Source organism: Bidens hawaiensis, unplaced genomic scaffold, assembly GCF_021521415.1.
Source record: "Bidens hawaiensis isolate Kalapana, Puna unplaced genomic scaffold, B.hawaiensis_p1.1 tig00016205_1, whole genome shotgun sequence".
Taxonomy (NCBI): domain Eukaryota; kingdom Viridiplantae; phylum Streptophyta; class Magnoliopsida; order Asterales; family Asteraceae; genus Bidens; species Bidens hawaiensis.
In genome coordinates, this window is record NW_027492478.1 from 85489 (window position 1) to 103957 (window position 18469).

At 36.2% G+C, this 18469-nt stretch overlaps 1 protein-coding gene across 2 annotated transcripts; it reads left to right on the plus strand.

The window, feature by feature from the left end:
• Positions 1–9564: 9564 nt before the first annotated feature.
• LOC143550972 (protein unc-13 homolog) lies at positions 9565–17616 on the plus strand. Of its 2 annotated transcripts, none has more exons than XM_077041517.1 (25): positions 9565–9753; positions 11237–11301; positions 11379–11640; positions 11788–11854; positions 11963–12113; positions 12219–12386; positions 12461–12550; positions 12624–12833; positions 12940–13041; positions 13116–13346; positions 13463–13543; positions 13618–13704; positions 13796–13981; positions 14073–14321; positions 14511–14582; positions 14649–14766; positions 14952–15124; positions 15215–15306; positions 15422–15522; positions 15608–15714; positions 15797–15874; positions 15957–16052; positions 16155–16250; positions 16346–16529; positions 17208–17616. In XM_077041517.1, the coding sequence occupies exons 1-25, from the start codon at positions 9585–9587 to the stop codon at positions 17363–17365; spliced, it is 3393 nt and encodes a 1130-aa protein (XP_076897632.1). In that variant the 5' UTR covers positions 9565–9584; the 3' UTR covers positions 17366–17616. The 2 variants fall into 2 exon arrangements, with proteins under 2 accessions (XP_076897632.1, XP_076897631.1); XM_077041516.1 differs by having other exon boundaries at positions 15215–15299; positions 15400–15522.
• Positions 17617–18469: the final 853 nt, after the last annotated feature.

Genomic DNA, 18469 nt, shown 5'->3' on the forward strand with positions numbered 1-18469 from the left:
TGTCATCGGCAACGGGTCATGTTTATAAACATACCATTGGCAGCGAGTTATGTTTGAAAACACGTCGTCGGCGATGGGTTATGTTCGGAAACATGTCGCCGCCGACATCGTAATTGGATTAGTAACCCATTAGCTTGACTTTCAAAAATGTCGTCATCGATGAGATAACTACGGGACAAATATGGAAACTCGAATTAGTGAGGACATATTTGTAATCTCTTTATATAGAAGGGATATTTTGAAAATTTTCTCTTATTAAAATTCATGGTAAAGTTAAAATACAAACGAAGAAAAAAAAATGAGAAGTTTGAAAAAAAATTGTGGCCACACAAAAACCCTTAAAAAAATAAAAAAATAATAACTCAAAATACAAATAAAAAAACAAGAAAATTCTAAAAACCAAAATGTTTCCCCAACATTCCCGTTCCGAAAAAGAACAACGAAAAAACACAATAATGAAAATTAACAAAAGATACAATTATAAATAAAAAAATACAATAGATCACAAAATACAATGCAATGCCAATAACACAATGTTGATTAATTTAATACAATATAAAAAAAGATACAATTAATGACAAAAATAAACAAAAAACACATTAATAAACAAAAAGACACAATGATATTTTTTCATCAACATTTTGTCCTTTTTTTTCGAACGAGAAAGACGGGAGAAACATTATTGTTTTTTTATTTATTTTGAATTATGATTTTTTATTAAATTTTTTAAAGGTTTTTTTGTAAACACAAATGTTTCTCATCTTTCTCATTTTTGTTCTCATTTGTATAATAACTTAACCCTTAGAATCCAATATTCCTATTATTAATGCAACTTTGTTTTCCAACTACACCTATATATTTTATAAAACATCAATATCAAACCGAAATACTAGCTTCATGTTTTAAACCGAGCTATTTAGTAATTAAGAGAGAACACATGAAGTTTTAAACACGTAAAGTGTTGTATACTACTTGAGTGTATGACAAAATTTAATAGATAAGAGTTTGAAACAAAAGTTAATTTATTAATAATCTATACATTTAACTATTTGATTAATTATGAGTAAAGCAAATAAACAAAATTATATATTTGTTTTATTAAACAAAACGATTAAAACAATACAATCACACTTTTTGTATGTTTGCATTATCAACAAATAGCCTTTGATCTTAACCAACAATCTTCATGCCACCACTCACAACCTTGTCATGATCGATGCATTAAATATATACAAACAATATTTTATCTATTATTTGAATTATATGTTTATAAAGCAATAAAATATTATATTTGTCTGAATCTAAATACATACCACCAATTTTACCAATTTTTAAATATTTAAATCCATTAAACCTTTAGACTATGTTCGTTAAATAAAAAAAAACAATAGTATAAAAAACATGACCGGGTTTTACCGGCAACGAATTCTTTTCGGAATTAAAGATGTTAGGTTTGATTTTTTGTCACTGGATCACCCCGCTTTTCGAATATCAATATTTTAATTTGATACTCAATCGAGTATACGAAATTGAGTCACCTATTTTGCAACATCCGCAAGACATTAAGTTCAACATTAAATTATAGTAATAAATACTTTTTGCCGAATTAAATGATAAACAATTAATACTTTAATGATTGTTAGCTTCTAAAATTTGTCAATACTTAAAATGATTATAAATAAAATGATTAAAAAGTTCAAAAATGATACTTACCAAAATCTTTTTTCTCATAGTATAGTTTGGACTTTGGAGCTACCCAAATACCCAAGTGAATTACACAAGATGAGATGTTAATATTTATACTTATTCTGATGCTTCAGGTTTGACTTACCCAGAAACACTATTAAGGAAGAAATCTACTACTATCGGAAAATCTTATAGAGTTCGATTTTGAACTTGAGACCTTACATATCTCAAGCTTTAACTATTACCCTTATGCCATTGAACTAGAAAGCCAATTACAAATATGTACCAACTTTAAAAGAGAGAAATAAGCGTCCTGACATAAACCAAAATGTAAAACAATTTACCCCAAAAATTTTATATTCGGCCCTAGTTCAAACCGAGACCTAGAAATTAAAAAACCAGTTTGAGCCCAACAAAGAGGTTTATAACTCGACACGATAATATAAAAACCGGTTTAATCAAAATCAATTTCAACCCGAACCTATTTGGTAGTTTGGATCCCCTCCCCCCAATCTTCTTGTGGCTCAAACTGATTCGTAACCCAATAACACAAAGACCGATTTCAAATTGACAAACTTTTGGATTGTATACGAAAACCGATTTGTACAGGTCAAATCCAGCTTATGACCCGAACCAGTTTCTCCTAAAATTGGTTTTGACCAAATCGATGCAGTTTACAACCTGAACCGGTTTGGACCCAAAACTATCTTGTATGCCTCCACCGAGACACATCCCACATTCCAACCGGATAAGACAAGAGACCGACTCACCATGTAATCATGCATCACTCGTGTATTTGATTTTTGATTTCTTTAAAATTCCATATTCATGTTCAGTCCTGTCAAGTCTAGAGACGAACTCTGCACCGGTACTGAAAATACAAATACCAAAATTAGCAAAAAAGGTTTATCCGTAACCATACCAATCTCTAAAAATTGATAACGACAATACCCGATTCAGCATCACCAATACCCGATACTAGAGGTGCACAAACCGGTTTTTTTTAAAAAACCGTTCGGTTATTAACCGGACCGGTTTTTTTTGGCCCGGAAAAAACCGGTTCGGTTAATAACCGGTTTTTTTCTGTCAAAACCCTAACCGGTCTAACCGGTTTAGAAACCGGTTAGAACCGGTTAATAAACCGGTTTTTTTATTAACCGGTTTTTTTTATTAACCGGTTTTTTTTTTTTTTAAATTTCGCGGTTTCAAATACGAATATTTGTTTTTTATATTTTGTACTTAATGAAGACCATTATTTTTTCACAGTATAAACAAACCGGTAACTACAAGGCAAACCGGTAACTACAAGGCAAAACGGACTGACCGAAGCCATTCTTTACTTTCGTTGTTAGGGTTCTTTGCTTGGAAGATGAGTATGAGTGTGTGTTGGTGAATGTGTTTTCAACAAACCAAATATTAAAAACACATAACTTTCATTTATAGTTTTTACATTAAAAATACAAACATTAAATCGTTATCGCATATTCGTAACTCAAAAATACAAACATTAAATCATTAACACTGAAGAAATCTCTGCCAAGAACTGTTGTTCATGATTTAACTCAAAAATACAAACATTAAATCGTGAACTAGCAGATGCTCCTGTTGTTCCCAATCGCAGTTTGTTCATGATTTGCCTCCATGTTTGCTGTTTCTTTAACTAAATTAGAAAAATCCAAATCAACAAGTAAATAAGAGCACATATTAGGAAAAAGAATGCTTAGACACGATTACATGAACAACTTGTTGTTTCTTACTCATGATTTGCCTCCATGTTTGCTGTTTCTTTAACTAATTTTCTTCGCTACCTGATCCCGAGCTATTTCTTAGGTAATCATTGTACGCGGCTTCTTCATCGGTCATTGGTTGAGTGTGTCATTCATTGACCTCGTCTTCATACAAGCCCGCTTCATACTCCATTTCTCCCTCGAGTGAGCGTTGATGTTGTGCCCTATCTAAAGAGTCCAAGTAATCCTTGTAGCAAATCGACATCTCTATAGCTGGTGCAGTGAGTCGAGTCCTCCTAATCGATATAACCCTGCCAGAAACAGAAAAAGCAGACTCCGAAGCTACCGTGGAAGCTTGGACCGTTAGTAAATCTTTGGCCATGGCGGCGAGGATCGGAAACTCATCCTCCTTACCTCTCCACCAAGCCAGCAAATCAAGACTTCTAAATTCATCCGGAGTCATGTGTTTCACAAAGTTGGTACCACCATACCTTCCAAGTTCACTGCTTGGGGTGTTTACCCTTTGACGTTTACCGGCGTCTTCCCAAATCATGTAGTACATCCCCATTTAAAGGTCGGTTTGGGATTGGGATTGGACAACAGCTCTTAACGAGTCATGAATTTGGGAAGACGACCCGTATTTTGTAAGGTAGACATCATACATGTTTAACAAGGTGGTGTTGAAAGCATTCTTTAAAGTTTGGCTATAATAGGGGTTTTGATCGTCGTTTAACCCAAGCTCATCACAAATTTTTTCTATTAAAGCTTCAACACCACCAACATTGATGCAAGGGTTTAACGCAGCAGCACATGTCAAAACAGCGGGTAGTTGTTGAAAATATTTTCTAAATTTTTCTTTCATTTTTACACCCATATCAAAATAAGGTGCACCCCTACAATCAAGTTCACTCAACTTTGTGCACATGACAGCAATTTTTGGTAAAGCAATGGGGCTTGTTGGATAGTAAACCCCGGATAAACTAGTTGTGCAAGATTTAAAAATTTGAAGGACCTCCGTAACAATCTCAATCAATAACCAGTTTCTAGGATCATATGGTGCACATTTACCCCTACTTGACAAAATTTGATGAAACGCAATTAATGATTCTTTTTGTTGGATGGCTTTCTCAAACATATTACAAGTCGAGTTCCATCTTGTTGGACAATCCCAATTTGGCCCCAGCCATTGACAATTAGCTTCTACACAAAATTTGTTGTATCTTGAAAATGTTTTATTGTTGCTAAAAACATCTCGTAACATTCTTTTAAAACTGTTTCTTTGCGTTTCGATCACGTTTAACCCATCTTGCACAGCCAAGTTGATAATATGTGCAATGCATCAGCTATGAAAAAACGCTCCATCACAAATAGGTTTATACTTTAATTTTAAATGGCCAACCGCGGCCGTATTGTTGGACGCGTTATCAAACGAAATTGAAAAGATTTTATCTTCAATTTTGTATTGTCGAATGACTTTATCCAAGATTTGAAAAATATTTCTACCCGTGTGCGGGTAATCAAACAATTGAAACGCAACGGTTCGTTTCATCATTTGCCACGACTCGGGGTCAACCCAATGAGCCGTCACACAAATGTATGAGTCGGGCGAACCATGAGGTACCGACCAAACATCCGTTGTTAAGTTTACACCAGTTTGTAAGTTTGAAAAGTATGAAATTAGTTAGGATTTAGCGTTTTTCCATGCTTTAAGACAATCTCTTCTAAGGGTCGAACGACTTACGTGTTGGTAGCGTGGTTGAACATAGTTTTGCATCATCTCCGTGAATTGAGGGTTGTCGAAGTGGTTGAAAGGAAGTGTTTGTTGAATCACAAAGTTTGAAAACTGTTGACGTACCGCTTCAACGTCGTAAGTAAACTCCCGTCCTTGATTCGTCATCTCCGGCTGCGAACTACTTCCCGCTTCGTCCTTCAAGGCCTTGCAAAAGCGCTGTTGTATATGCGCTTTTAAAGTGGAGTTTGCATCTTTGGCATAGAACTTCAAACAGTGCTTGCATCGAGCTTTTTGGCGACCGTTAGACAGTTCGCATAGGTCGAAATGTTGCCACACATCTTGGTTTCGTTTCGTGGGGATGATCCGAACGACCGTTATGTCTGTGTTCGAGGCACCCATGTTAACGGATGAAGCAGCACTTTGGGAGGCCATGATAATAAGAGCGTATAATCGAGTATGAAATAAACGAGTACGAGTATGAAATAAACGACTACGAAATAAGAGCGTATGGAGTGGTAATGTGGTATAATTGAGTGTGAGATAACAAAATAATCGCGTATGAAATAAACGTTTAGAGCTAGTAGAGTTGTATAATCGAGTGTGAGCTAACCTACCCAACCTAAACTATATATAGTTGTTTGTGGGGGTAAAATGTTAAAAAAACGGTTAGAAATCAAGAAAAAAAGGGCAAAAAAGGACCCAAACGGTCATATGGCTGTTTTATAACGGTCAAAAACCGGTTAACCTTAACCGGTTTTTAGGTTAACCGGTTTTTGACCGTTAACCGGTTAACCGGTTTTTTAATAACCGGTTTTTAAATTTAACCGGTTTTTTTACTAACCGGTTCAATAACCGGTTTTTGTCCACGAATGAGTAACCGAAGTACTAACCGGCGGTTCAATAACTGGTCTAACCGGTTTTTTAATAACCGGTTTTTCTATTAACCGGTTTTCGGTTAAACCGACCAAACCGGTTTTTTTGAACACCTCTACCCGATACTATTTGCTCGTTCCTAACCAAGTCCATTGTCAACGCACGCCTTGAAAAAAGGAAAATTCAAAAAACAAACGTTATAGTAAAATAGTAATCATCATCATATCTTTTAACTCCATAACCAACAGAACATTTAATAATAATAATAATTTAAAGGCTGACCGTTCAAAGTGAGAGCGAGGGGTAAAAAAGGAAAATGCAAAAGATCAAGTAATCCGGCTCCACGCCGTCTGCTTTCATCTTCTTCTTCTACTTAGAGGTGCACAAATCGGTTTTTTGGTCCGGAAAAAAACCGGTTCGGTTAATAACCGGACCGGTTAATAACCGGTTTTTGTATGTCAAAACCCTAACCGGTCTAACCGGTTAGGACCGGTTTAGAAACCGGTTAGAACCGGTTAATAAACCGGTTTTTTATTAACCGGTTTTTTAATAACCAGTTTTTTGGTTAACCGTTTTTTTTTTTTTTTTTAAATAACCATTATTTTTTCACAGTACAAGGCAAACCGGTAACTACAAGGCAAAACGGACTGACCGAAGCCATTCTTTGCTTTCGTTGTTAGGGTCCTTTGCTTGGAAGATTAAAAACACATAACTTTCATTTATAGTTTTTACAATAAAAATACAAACATTAAATCGTTATCGCATATTCGTAACTCAAAAATACAAACATTAAAGAATGCTTAGACACGATTACATGAACAACTTGCTGTTTCTTACTCATTATTTGCCTCCATGTTTGCTGTTTCTTTAACTAATTTTCTTCGCTACCCGATCCCGAGCTATTCCTTAGGTAATCGTCGTACGCGGCTTCTTCATCGGTCATTGGTTGAGTGTGTCCTTGATTGACCTCGTCTTCATACAAGCCCGCCTCATACTCCATTTCCCCCTCAAGTGAGCGTTGATGTTGTGCCCTATCTAAAGAGTCCAAGTAATCCTTGTAGCAAATCGACATCTCTATAGCTGGTGGAGTGAGTCGAGTCCTCCTAATCGATATAACCCTGCCAGAAACAGAAAAAGCAGACTCCGAAGCTACCGTGGAAGCTTGGACCGTTAGTAAATCTTTGGCCATGGCGGCGAGGATCGGAAACTCATCCTCCTTACCTCTCCACCAAGCCAGCAAATCAAGACTTCTAAATTCATCCGGAGTCATGTGTTTCACAAAGTTGGTACCACCATACCTTCCAAGTTCACTGCTTGGGGTGTTTACCTTTTGACGTTTACCGGCGTCTTCCCAAATCATGTAGTACATCCCCATTTCAAGGTCGGTTTGGGATTGGGATTGGGCAACAGCTCTTAACGAGTCATAAATTTGGGAAGACGACCCGTATTTTGTAAGGTAGACATCATACATGTTTGACAAGGTGGTGTTGAAAGCATTCTTTAAAGTTTGGCAATAATAGGGGTTTTGATCGTCGTTTAACTCTAGCTCATCACAAATTTTTTCTATTAAAGCTTCAACACCACCAACATTGATGCAAGGGTTTAACGCAGCAGCACATGTCAAAACAGCTGGTAGTTCTTGAAAATATTTTCTAAATTTTTCTTTCATTTTTACACCCATATCAAAATAAGGTGCACCCCTACAATGAAGTTCACTCAACTTTGTGCACATGACAGCAATTTTTGGTAAAGCAATGGGGCTTGTTGGATAGTAAACCCCGGATAAACTAGTTGTGCAAGATTTAAAAATTTGAAGGACCTCCGTAACGATCTCAATCAATAACCAGTTTCTAGGATTGTACGGTGCACATTTACCCCTACCTGACAAAATTTGATGAAACGCAATTAGTGATTCTTTTTGTTGGATGGCTTTCTCAAACATATCACAAGTCGAGTTCCATCTTGTTGGACAATCCCAATTTGGCCCCAACCATTGACAATTAGCTTCTACACAAAATTTTTTGTATCTTGAAAATGTTTTATTGTTGCTAAAAACATCTCGTAACATTCTTTTAAAATTGTTTCTTTGCGTTTCGATCACGTTTAACCCATCTTGCACGGCCAAGTTGATAATATGTGCAATGCATCGGCTATGAAAAAACGCTCCATCACAAATAGGTTTATACTTTAATTTTAAATGGCCAACCGCGGCCTTATTGTTGGACGCGTTATCAAACGAAATTGAAAAGATTTTATGTTCAATCTTGTATTGTCGAATGACTTTATCCAAGAGTTTAAAAATATTTCTACCCGTGTGCGGGTAATCAAACAATTGAAACGCAACGGTTCGTTTCATCATTTGCCACGACTCGGGGTCAACCCAATGAGCCGTCACACAAATGTATGAGTCGGGCGAACCATTAGGTACCGACCACACATCCGTTGTTAAGTTTACACCAGTTTGTAAGTTTGAAAAGTATGAAATTAGTTCGGATTTAGCGTTTTTCCATGCTTTAAGACAATCTCTTCTAAGGGTCGAACGACTTACGTGTTGGTAGCGTGGTTGAACATACTTTTGCATCATCTCCGTGAATTGAGGGTTGTCGAAGTGGTTGAAAGGAAGTGTTTGTTGAATCACAAAGTTTGAAAACTTTTGACGTACCGCTTCAAGGTCGTACGTAAACACCGCTCCTTGATTCGTCATCTCCGGCTGCGAACTACTTCCCGATTCGTCCTTCAAGGCCTTGCAAAAGGGCCTTTGTACATGCGCTTTTAAAGTGGAGTTTGCATCTTTGCCATAAAACTTCAAACAATGTTTGCATCGAGCTTTTTGGCTACCGTTAGACATTTCGCATAGGTCGAAATGTTGCCAAACATCTTGGTTTCGTTTTGTGGGGATGACCCGAACGACCGTTTCTCCCGTGTTCGAGGCACCCATGTTGACGGATGAAGCAGCACTTTGGGAGGCCATGATAATCGACTACGAAATAAGAGCGTATGGAGTGGTAATGTGGTATAATTGAGCGTGAGATAACAAAATAATCGCGTATGAAATAAACGTTTAGAGCGTTTGGAGTTGTATAATCGAGTGTGATGTAACCAATACCCAACCTAAACTATATATAGATGTTTGTGGGGGTAAAATGGTAAAAAAAAAAAAAACGGTAAAAAAAAAAAAACGGCTATATAGCCGTTATACAACGGTCTAAACCGGTTAACCGGTTATAAAGAAACCGGTTAACCGGTTTTTTTCCAACGGTAAAAAACCGGTTTTCTTATAAACCGGTTAACCGGTTTATAAAAACCGGTTATTAAAAAAAACCCGGTTTTTTCATTAACCGGTTTGAAAACCGGTTTTGGATCTAAAAGTTGTAACCGAAGTACAAACCGCCGGTTTGTAAACCGGTCAAACCGGTTTTTAAAAAACCGGTTTTTGTAAAAACCGGTTTCCGGTTTAAACCGGCAAACCGGTTCCCGAACCGGTTTTTTTGACCACCTCTAGTTCTACTGCTTGCATCATTTCATTTCAACATTATGTAACCAAAGTTTCCCAAAATACCCCTCACATGGACTCTTCGTCATATTCTTCTCGTCTTCTTCACCGTTACCGTCACGATCGCCGGAAGCTTCTGGACTTTATTATATCCTCCGGTTTAATCTCCGATGTTCAATCGTCTTCCGATATTGATTACGATGCTATTAGCGCTGATTACGTCATCAATTGCTTACAGTCCGGTAACTAATTTGTTACGTTTATTTCGTTTTTAGTTGTTGAGAAGCTATAAGTTGACTGTTTAGTGTTTTATTTTATAACAAATTAATTCAAATTCAAATTCAGCACAGCTAAACCCTAACTATTGCACTCTGAACATCAATAATCGAATTACAGCTGATTACGTCATCAAATTCGTACAGTTCCGGTATTGATTTTGATGCTATTAGCGTTGATTACGTCATCCTCCGGTACTAGTTTGTTAGGTTTATTCGTTTTAATAGTTGACTGACTGTTTAGTAAGTGTTTTCACTTTTCAGAGAACATGTTCATCATCGTCATCATCGTACTCAGTATATCCCACCAATAGCAAAGCTATGGTAGGGTCTGAGGAGGGTAAGATGTAGACAGCCTTACCTCTACCCTATAAGGATAGAGAGGCTGCTTTCGGTGAGACCCCCGGCTCGATAGTAGTTTTGCATCAAGCCTTGGACATAAGGCACATAGCACTCAATCATCGGGACACCGGCTGATCGGTGCATGTACCCTTGTCTTTCGGCTATCAACGCCACTACATGATGCCTGATTAACCGTCCGCCACTTTTAACGTTATTTTCACGAGATTAGTAAAATAACGTCAAAATTAGTGCAATTTCACTTTTGCCCACCCGAGGGTTCACACACATATACTTATATGCGCGCACCGCAAGCAAGGCGTTTTCAGAGAACATGTTGATTATAACAAATCAATTCAGATTCAAATTACAGCTGATTACGTCATCGAATTCGTACAGTTTCGGTATTGTGTTTGATGCTATTAGCGGTGATTACGTCATCGAATTCGTACAGTTCGGCGGTAGTTTGTTAATTTGTTACTTTGTTCGGTTATTTGAGTTTAGTAATTGTTGGGAAGCTAATAGTTGACTGTTTAGTAAGGTTTCAGAGCATATAGAGTGTTTGCTAGAGTTTATCTGAATTTGAATTTGTGTTGATTCGTTATGAAACAGATTTTCATAATAGAATCGTTAGTTTAATTTGAGATATCCGGTCGTCGATGCTATTAGTGCTGATTACGTCATCGAATGCGAATGCGTACAATCCGCGATAATTTGTTACTTCGTTTGTTTATTTGAGTTTCAACATAGTATACTGTTTAGCAAGCTTTAAAGCACATAAAGTGTTTGATGTTGATTTTGATGCGAAAGCGAAATTGCTAGGGTGTATCTGAATTTAATTTAAATCTCTATTGATTCGTTATCAAATTGAAATTTCATACTAGAATAGTTAATTTAAGACTATTTTTAGGTTTTTGTACACTTTACTAGTATATGGGATGCAGTTTTTGTTACGTACTTTACTCTAGTTATAGATTTTTTAAAATTCTAAAGCTAAAACATGCTCACAGCTGACTCTTGAAGAAACAATCATTAACTCTTTTATTATAAAATTTATGTTACGTTTAGAACAAATGAATTAGTATAAAATGTGCAATTTTCTTGTGATTAGGTGGAGTGCTTGATGTTTCTAAAGCAACCGCAAAGCATGTTGACGAGTCTATGTTTCCTCCAGTGGTAAGCCTTCAATATATTCAATTAAAATATTTTGTTCTAGTATTAGTATTACTTTAATATTTGAGATTTTTTTGCAGATACACTCCCGAAGGGGAGATACATTTTTTCTGCTGTCTGATCCAGACTCTGCTGGATCTCCGCCTCAACGTGCACCACCCTTGGTTGAGGCCAGTATTGATAGACAACGATCATCTATCCCCATGTTTTATTCTAATGGTTCAGAAGCAACTGTTTCTGGGCATGATTTAGGGGAGAATCAGTTCTATGCGGTACCCTCAAGTTCAAAGTCTGCGAAGAAGATAGATGTACCTTCTTTGGGACTCCCAGCTTTAAGAACAGGTATTGTGTAGGCTACATCTTTTATCTTTAAGTTATAACCAGATGCTTCGATGAGACCTATTGTTCTTAAAATAGCGCTATCTCAGCTTGTGAAGTGTGAGGCCTTCTTTTTTTGAGTGACTGATACATATTTTAGTAACTTTTAAGGATTATCGGATGATGACTTGCGGGAATCAGTCTATGAAGTGCTGCTTTCATGCATTGCATTCTCTGGGTAATCATTTATTAGCTTCTGTCTACATTTTGTGTGTATTCACTTTCCAGTGTGATGTGATCCTACTCTGCTAATCTTTTATCTCCTTTTGTCAATTTGGGACAATAGGATTGCTATTCATTCTTCAGATAACCCAAAGAAAGATAAGGGCTCTAGATTTCTGACAGGGTTAAAAAACCGGCGAGGTAAAAGACATCTCAGGTCCCATTCTGTTGAAAACCACTTTGAGCACATTGACAACATTAGAGTTCAGATGCAGGTTAGTTATTTCTTCATTTATAATCATAAGAAGAAAAGAGCAAATAAGATAAGGGAAATAATAATCTAACACATGTCGGAACAATGCTTGTATTTTTCTTACTAGATTTCAGAGGCAATGGATGAAAGCATTAGGCAAAGGCTGATGCAGTTTTCTATGAAAAAATCTCACGTGCAAGTTGATGTTCCTCAAGTCATAATTGAGCTCTTAAGTGGCATACAACAGAATGAATTTCTGGTTGAAAGGTCTTACACACTATGGAGGAAACGTCAGGTATGCTTAATGTCTTAATTGTCTTTTTTATGTTTTTCTTAATTGCTTTTAATTGTGAAAACGTCTTCGTATAGGCAAATATTCTAGAAGAACTCTTCTCGTCCGTCAATTATCCTGAAATGCAAGAACTTGGCATTTTGCTTGACAAGATTAGAAATCCAGAGGTATGTTATTTCTTATTTGGATTCTTTTTTGTTTAAACAAGTTTTGTTGTTCATATACGTTTGGCACTTGTAGGAATGGAACATTATTATGACTCCTGCTGATCGAGCTGAAGTTCTACTAGCAATTAGACAGGTGGCATCATCACTTTCATCTATGTGGGGAAGTTCCCATACTCAAGGCGGATCAAATTACTGGAATGCTGGTTATCACTTAAACATAAGACTCTATGAGAGGTTGCTATTTGGAGTATTTGACATTTTGGATGAAGGCCAGCTCATCGAGGTGTCTATCAGTGCAATTATAATAAACCTTGGGTCAATCACAGTAGCTGGGTTTCTTGTTTTCTCTACTACTGATGCTTGATATTCATCCTTTGATCTTATAATAGGAACATGCTGATTATTTAAAACTTGTCAAGTTGACTTGGGGTACATTAGGCATAACTCAAAAGATGCATGATGCTTTATATGGATGGGTGCTTTTCCAGCAGGTACTAACTCTAGCTTTTAATTTTATTAAGCTAACTCTTTGAGTGAAAACTAATATCATTTCTTTGCTTAAAAGTTTATTGAGACAGAAGAGCTTCAACTACTTGATCAGGCAAACCTTCAAGTGCAAAAAGTTCTGTCTGACAGTTATAAAGAGGGAACCGAGGAACAATATACAGATAGCCTAATGTGTACAGTTACTGACAATGTTACTGGAACCAGATTGAGCTTAGTGCAAGCAATATTCCGAGCCATAAGCCTCTGGTGTGATAGTAGACTGAATGATTATCACCTGCATTTCAAGGAGGTAATTTCCTGTTTCTTGATGATGCTACTTTTTCCATATTTTGCTTCTCTGCATATATCTCTTTAGGTGATTCATGATGTTCTATATTTGAATGTTTGTTTTTATCTCCTCTTCAGAAGACGGTTCTCTTCCAGAAGCTGGTTTCCATAGACTTGGCTGTTGGAAAGGATAATTCTGTTACAGACAATGAAGTCAAGGTTTGTTGTTTGATACAATTATTTCCTTTCTCAAATCTGAATATTATGTGAATGCATCTTTTCTTAACGTGCAGGTAACAAATTTGAATGCTAATGGGAAGTCTGCTGCAGTTAGGGCTACGCTGTATTTTGAGAGATCTCTTGAAGCTGCATGCAGGCGGGTTAGTTTCATGATATAAACTTTCGTTATACGATGACTGAGTTGATTTTCACTAGCGTCTTAGTGATTCTTAAAATATTAATGACTGCCAGATAGAAGATACTATAAATCTCATATCTAAAATGGAGGGAAAACATCCATTGGCTTTTCTTGCAAGTGAAGTGAGAGTGGTTGCTGAAAGAGAATTGTCTGTGTTTTCACCTGTTTTGTGCCAATGGTGTCCAGATGCAGGAGTGGTAGCCTCTGTACATCTGCACCAATATTATGGGAAAAAACTGGTTTGTGTTATGATTAAGTTTAAACTTGTATGTAGCTCTGTTCATGTTAATTTTCCACAGCCTTTATAATTTATTATTATTTTTTTTGTAGAAACCATTTTTAGAAAATGTATCATTTTCGGTAGATGCTATATCAGTGCTTTCAGCAGCTCATCACTTGGAGCATTACTTGATTCAAGCTTTTAATTCTAAAGATGGAGACAATGATGTCGGTTCATTTTCCAATCATGAAATTGATTTCTATCAGATTCATAAAATAAGCCGACCAATCGTTCTCGATTGGCTAATCTCACAGCATGAACGCATGCTAGAGTGGACGGGACGTACTTTCCACCTTGAGGTAACAGTTATCCTTTGTTGACTCTAATTGCTTGTTTGACTTGTTTTCTCATCTCTAAAGTCTAATCATTTTACATCGTACAGTGAGGTTTTAGAAATAACAAGCCTAGTTGTTTAGCATGTGTATACACATATTATGTGTTATGATGCTATCACCATGTCACTAATATATATTATATTCATGTTACAGGTCTGGGAACCTTTATCAAATCAGCAGAAGCAAGCAGCTTCAGTTGTGGAAGTTTTTAGGATTGTAGAGGAGGTACGCATAATCATTAAGTCACAGATTTTCATGTGCTTGATTTTCTTATGTGACTTTTCTTTGCAGACAGTGGATCATTTATTCGGGTTAAATCTTCCAATGGACATCTCACACTTGCAAGCATTGCTCTCAATAATATTTCATGCCCTAGATGGCTATTTGCAAAATTTGGTTAGCCAGTTAGGTACCACACTTCTATGTACCAACATTTCTAATTTTTACTTCTTGCTTCTCATTGCTCAATTTTAGGTTAATAGTTGATCATGCATTCAAAGTTTTGATGATACTGTACCTTTTATGTTTTTGTCTTATTTCTAGTTAAATGGATTAGTTGCCAATCTAAGTTATTCTGTATTTAAATGAAAACAGTTGACAAAAAACATTTATATCCTGCTCCTCCTCCTTTGACTCGTTACAAGGAGACAATGTTCCCAATAGTCAAGAAAAAAGTGCTTGATAGTGTTATTCTTGACGAGGAAGTTAATGAGAAATTGGAAGGGTTGACAGCTGTCAAACTGTGTGTCAGATTAAATACCCTTGAAGTGAGTCTCACTTTTCTTTAACTTTATATTTATGATGATAAATATTGTCGAATATTTTATGTAATAATGTGGTATTGTTATGATGTGCAGTATATGCAGAAGCAAATTGACATACTGGAAGATGGAATTAAAAAATCATGGGCATCTACTACGGTATCTGGAAACAGTAGGGACCGTAAGTTCTGTTTCTATGTGGACTTGAAAGTGTTTTTATTAATACATTTATTGTCATTGTCATAGTTCTAAATTTATTTTGTTATATTCTGCTAAATTAGCCGCCGGAACTACGGATATTACGCATGACGATAGTGAAGCAATTGATGCACTATTCGTAGCCACTTTTGACAGCATCAGGGATTCAATAGCCGATGCTATCAGAAAAATCTGTGACTTAGTTGGTGAGTTGACGAGCTCTGCACGTTCTTTAAATTTTGTGGAAATGTGAATTACATGTTTTTAAGTATTTACATTAACTATATGTAGGTATCAGAGTTGTCTTCTGGGATTTGAGAGATTCGTTTCTTTTTCGTTTATATCATGGTAGCGTTGAAGGAGCTCGGTTGGAAAATTTACTTCCAAAACTTGATAGTGTAAGCGCCTCTCTTTATATATATGTGTATATGTAAATGTACCTCTATCTGTGTGTATAAAAGTAACAAACCGACTCTGCAGGTCCTTAACCAAGTATGCGATCTGATTGAGGATACACTTAGAGACAGGGTGGTGGCTAGTATTTGTAGGGCTGCACTGGTATTATTATGATATATTTCATTTTTTTTATACCATGGAAGGGATTATTTAAGATTCTGATATTACAATATCCGTTTTATAGGAAGGATATATATGGATACTGCTGGACGGAGGTCCTTCCTGTGCGTTTTCTGATTCAGATGTCACTATGATGGAAGAAGACCTTAATATGCTAAAGGTATATTGCTTGTTTCTTATTATTATTTGCATTATTATAATATCCATATATTTTAGATAATGAATCTGCATCGTATATGAATAATACTACTTTTGTATCCAGGATCTTTTTGTTGCTGATGGAGAAGGTCTTCCTCGTTCACTAGTGGAGATGGAATCAAAACTTGCTCATCAAGTTTTGAGTCTTTTTTCTCTAGATGTATGTATCTTTTATTCTTTTACATTTGTTTTATTACTGATTTAAATCATTTAATGTAAAATTAATAATAACAAATGTTTTTGTTCCTTGTGCAGGCTGAATCAGTGATCCATATGTTGATGATGGCAAGTGAAAACTTGTCGACAGGATTTGGATCCGGGATTGTTGGACAAAGATCTTTAGATGATGCTAACACATTAGTACGGGTTTTATGCCATATGAAGGATAAAGAAGCTTCCAGATTCTTGAAATTGCATTATCACCTGCCTCCATCTTCAGGTAATTTATCTGTTCCACGACTTTTAATTTCATGATTTTTTTTTGCTGTACCGGGAACTTTCCACATCTAGATTTTAGTTAATTGTATCTAAAATCGAAAGATGGTGCTTCCAAGTGTTAACCTTTTAAATTAACATATCTTATTTGTCAAGACATGAAGTTTTTTGTGATTAGAAGTGGCATTGAGTAGGGCTGTAAACGAGCCGAGCCGAGCCGAGCCTAGCCAGGATGTGCTAGGGCTAGGGCTCGACTCATTTTTACTAACGAACAGAAATGCTTAACTCTATCTCGGCTTGTCTAAAGCTCGAGCTGGCTCGTTTATTTGTAACCTTTTTTATCACACATATATAAACTATAGTATTCTTGACATGCGCATAATTTAGAATTTAGAAACTACAGAATTTATAATATATATATTAAAGTTTGGGATATAATTTATATTATAATAAAATTTGGGCTTTACTTATATTAAGAATATATTCAATGTATTTTATTAGAAATGTCATATGGCTTTAAGTTACAACTGGATAGTATGGCATTTAATGTATGTATAAATTTCTTTAATTTAAACGAGTCAACGAGCAAGTCACGAGCTTTCTATGTACGGGGGATGGGGGTCAAATGGGTTGAAACTTGAAACATACTATAGGGGATTTCACATATTATTTTGGGCTGCAGATTATGTTGACTCTCCATCAAACGAGTCAACTCCAAAAGCCGCCATGGGAGGAGCAGAGTTTCTAAGAAGTGCATCAGTGAGATGGGGAGAGAAAGGTAATAGTAGCTTTAGAATGTTAAAGAAGACGTTTCAAGGCGGTTCATTTAGATGGAGCTAGTAAAATTTTCAGTATTATATTATATTGTTTCAATACCGAACCGCCTGCTGCTTCAGGACATTAATTCATATTAGTAGTATCATATTCATATATAGTTCATGTCGCGATTGACCCTCAATGCATTCAAACTGTTATTCCTTAGTTGTGTCTTTATTCTCGATTATCATGACACCACTCCGAGCCTGCATTACAAACTTTCACCATAAGCGATATTTTAGTGTTTTAGTGAGTCCATCATTTTGTATGTTGTCTAAACGGTTTATTTTTTTCTTTTGATCTTTCTCTCTATCGTTCTGTTTATTTTGTCGGGGCCTGATTTATTTCTTAGAAGTGTTGTATTTTATGTATCATTTTATGTAGTATCTAAGGCATATGGTCGCTATCTCGAAGTTATGTTCCGTGGCATGCTAGCCCCAAACGTTGATGTTGGTTACATCTTAGGGTTTCGTTATCTCCTCCGAGTGGCTTCTAGGCATAAGATCTTTTAGACTGATCTTTGCGAAATCAATGATTATTTTTTTTTAGAACTAAAATTACTCTAACGAATTAAACATGTTTTTTTTCTTGTTTTTATTAAAAAACGAGCAAGCGGGAGGCTAAAGAAAAGTAGTGAAGGGGTATGTGTTTTAAAGTGATAATAGTTGGAAGGGGCTATCCACTTTTATAATGCCAAAGGCTCTTATTAACAATGACATTATGATGTCATCAGACTTTTGGTGCCTGGTGGTCAGCGGGTTTTCCCTTAGGGGTTTCCTTCTGAAGCGTCAAAAAATAAATTTGGACGGTTGAAATCCCGTCACATGACACGGTATGTGTGGCTGTGTGCACCATCCTCGATGACTTACCTGAGCTCTCTTTGTTACTTCAAAAAAAGTTGAGTTCGCCATGACTTGCCTAGGCTCTCTTTAATATGTTTTGGGCATCATTGTTACAACAAAGTAGGCTCTCTAACTTATCCTAGATTTTTTATTGTGCAAAATCGTCCAATTGCAAGCCATGTTCTACTCAAGCATACGCCAAACTCGATGGTAGGTCTTAAGAAGGCTCGCTTTAAGGATTTGTCCATTTATGCCATACGATACTTGGCTTTTATTTGGCCAAACA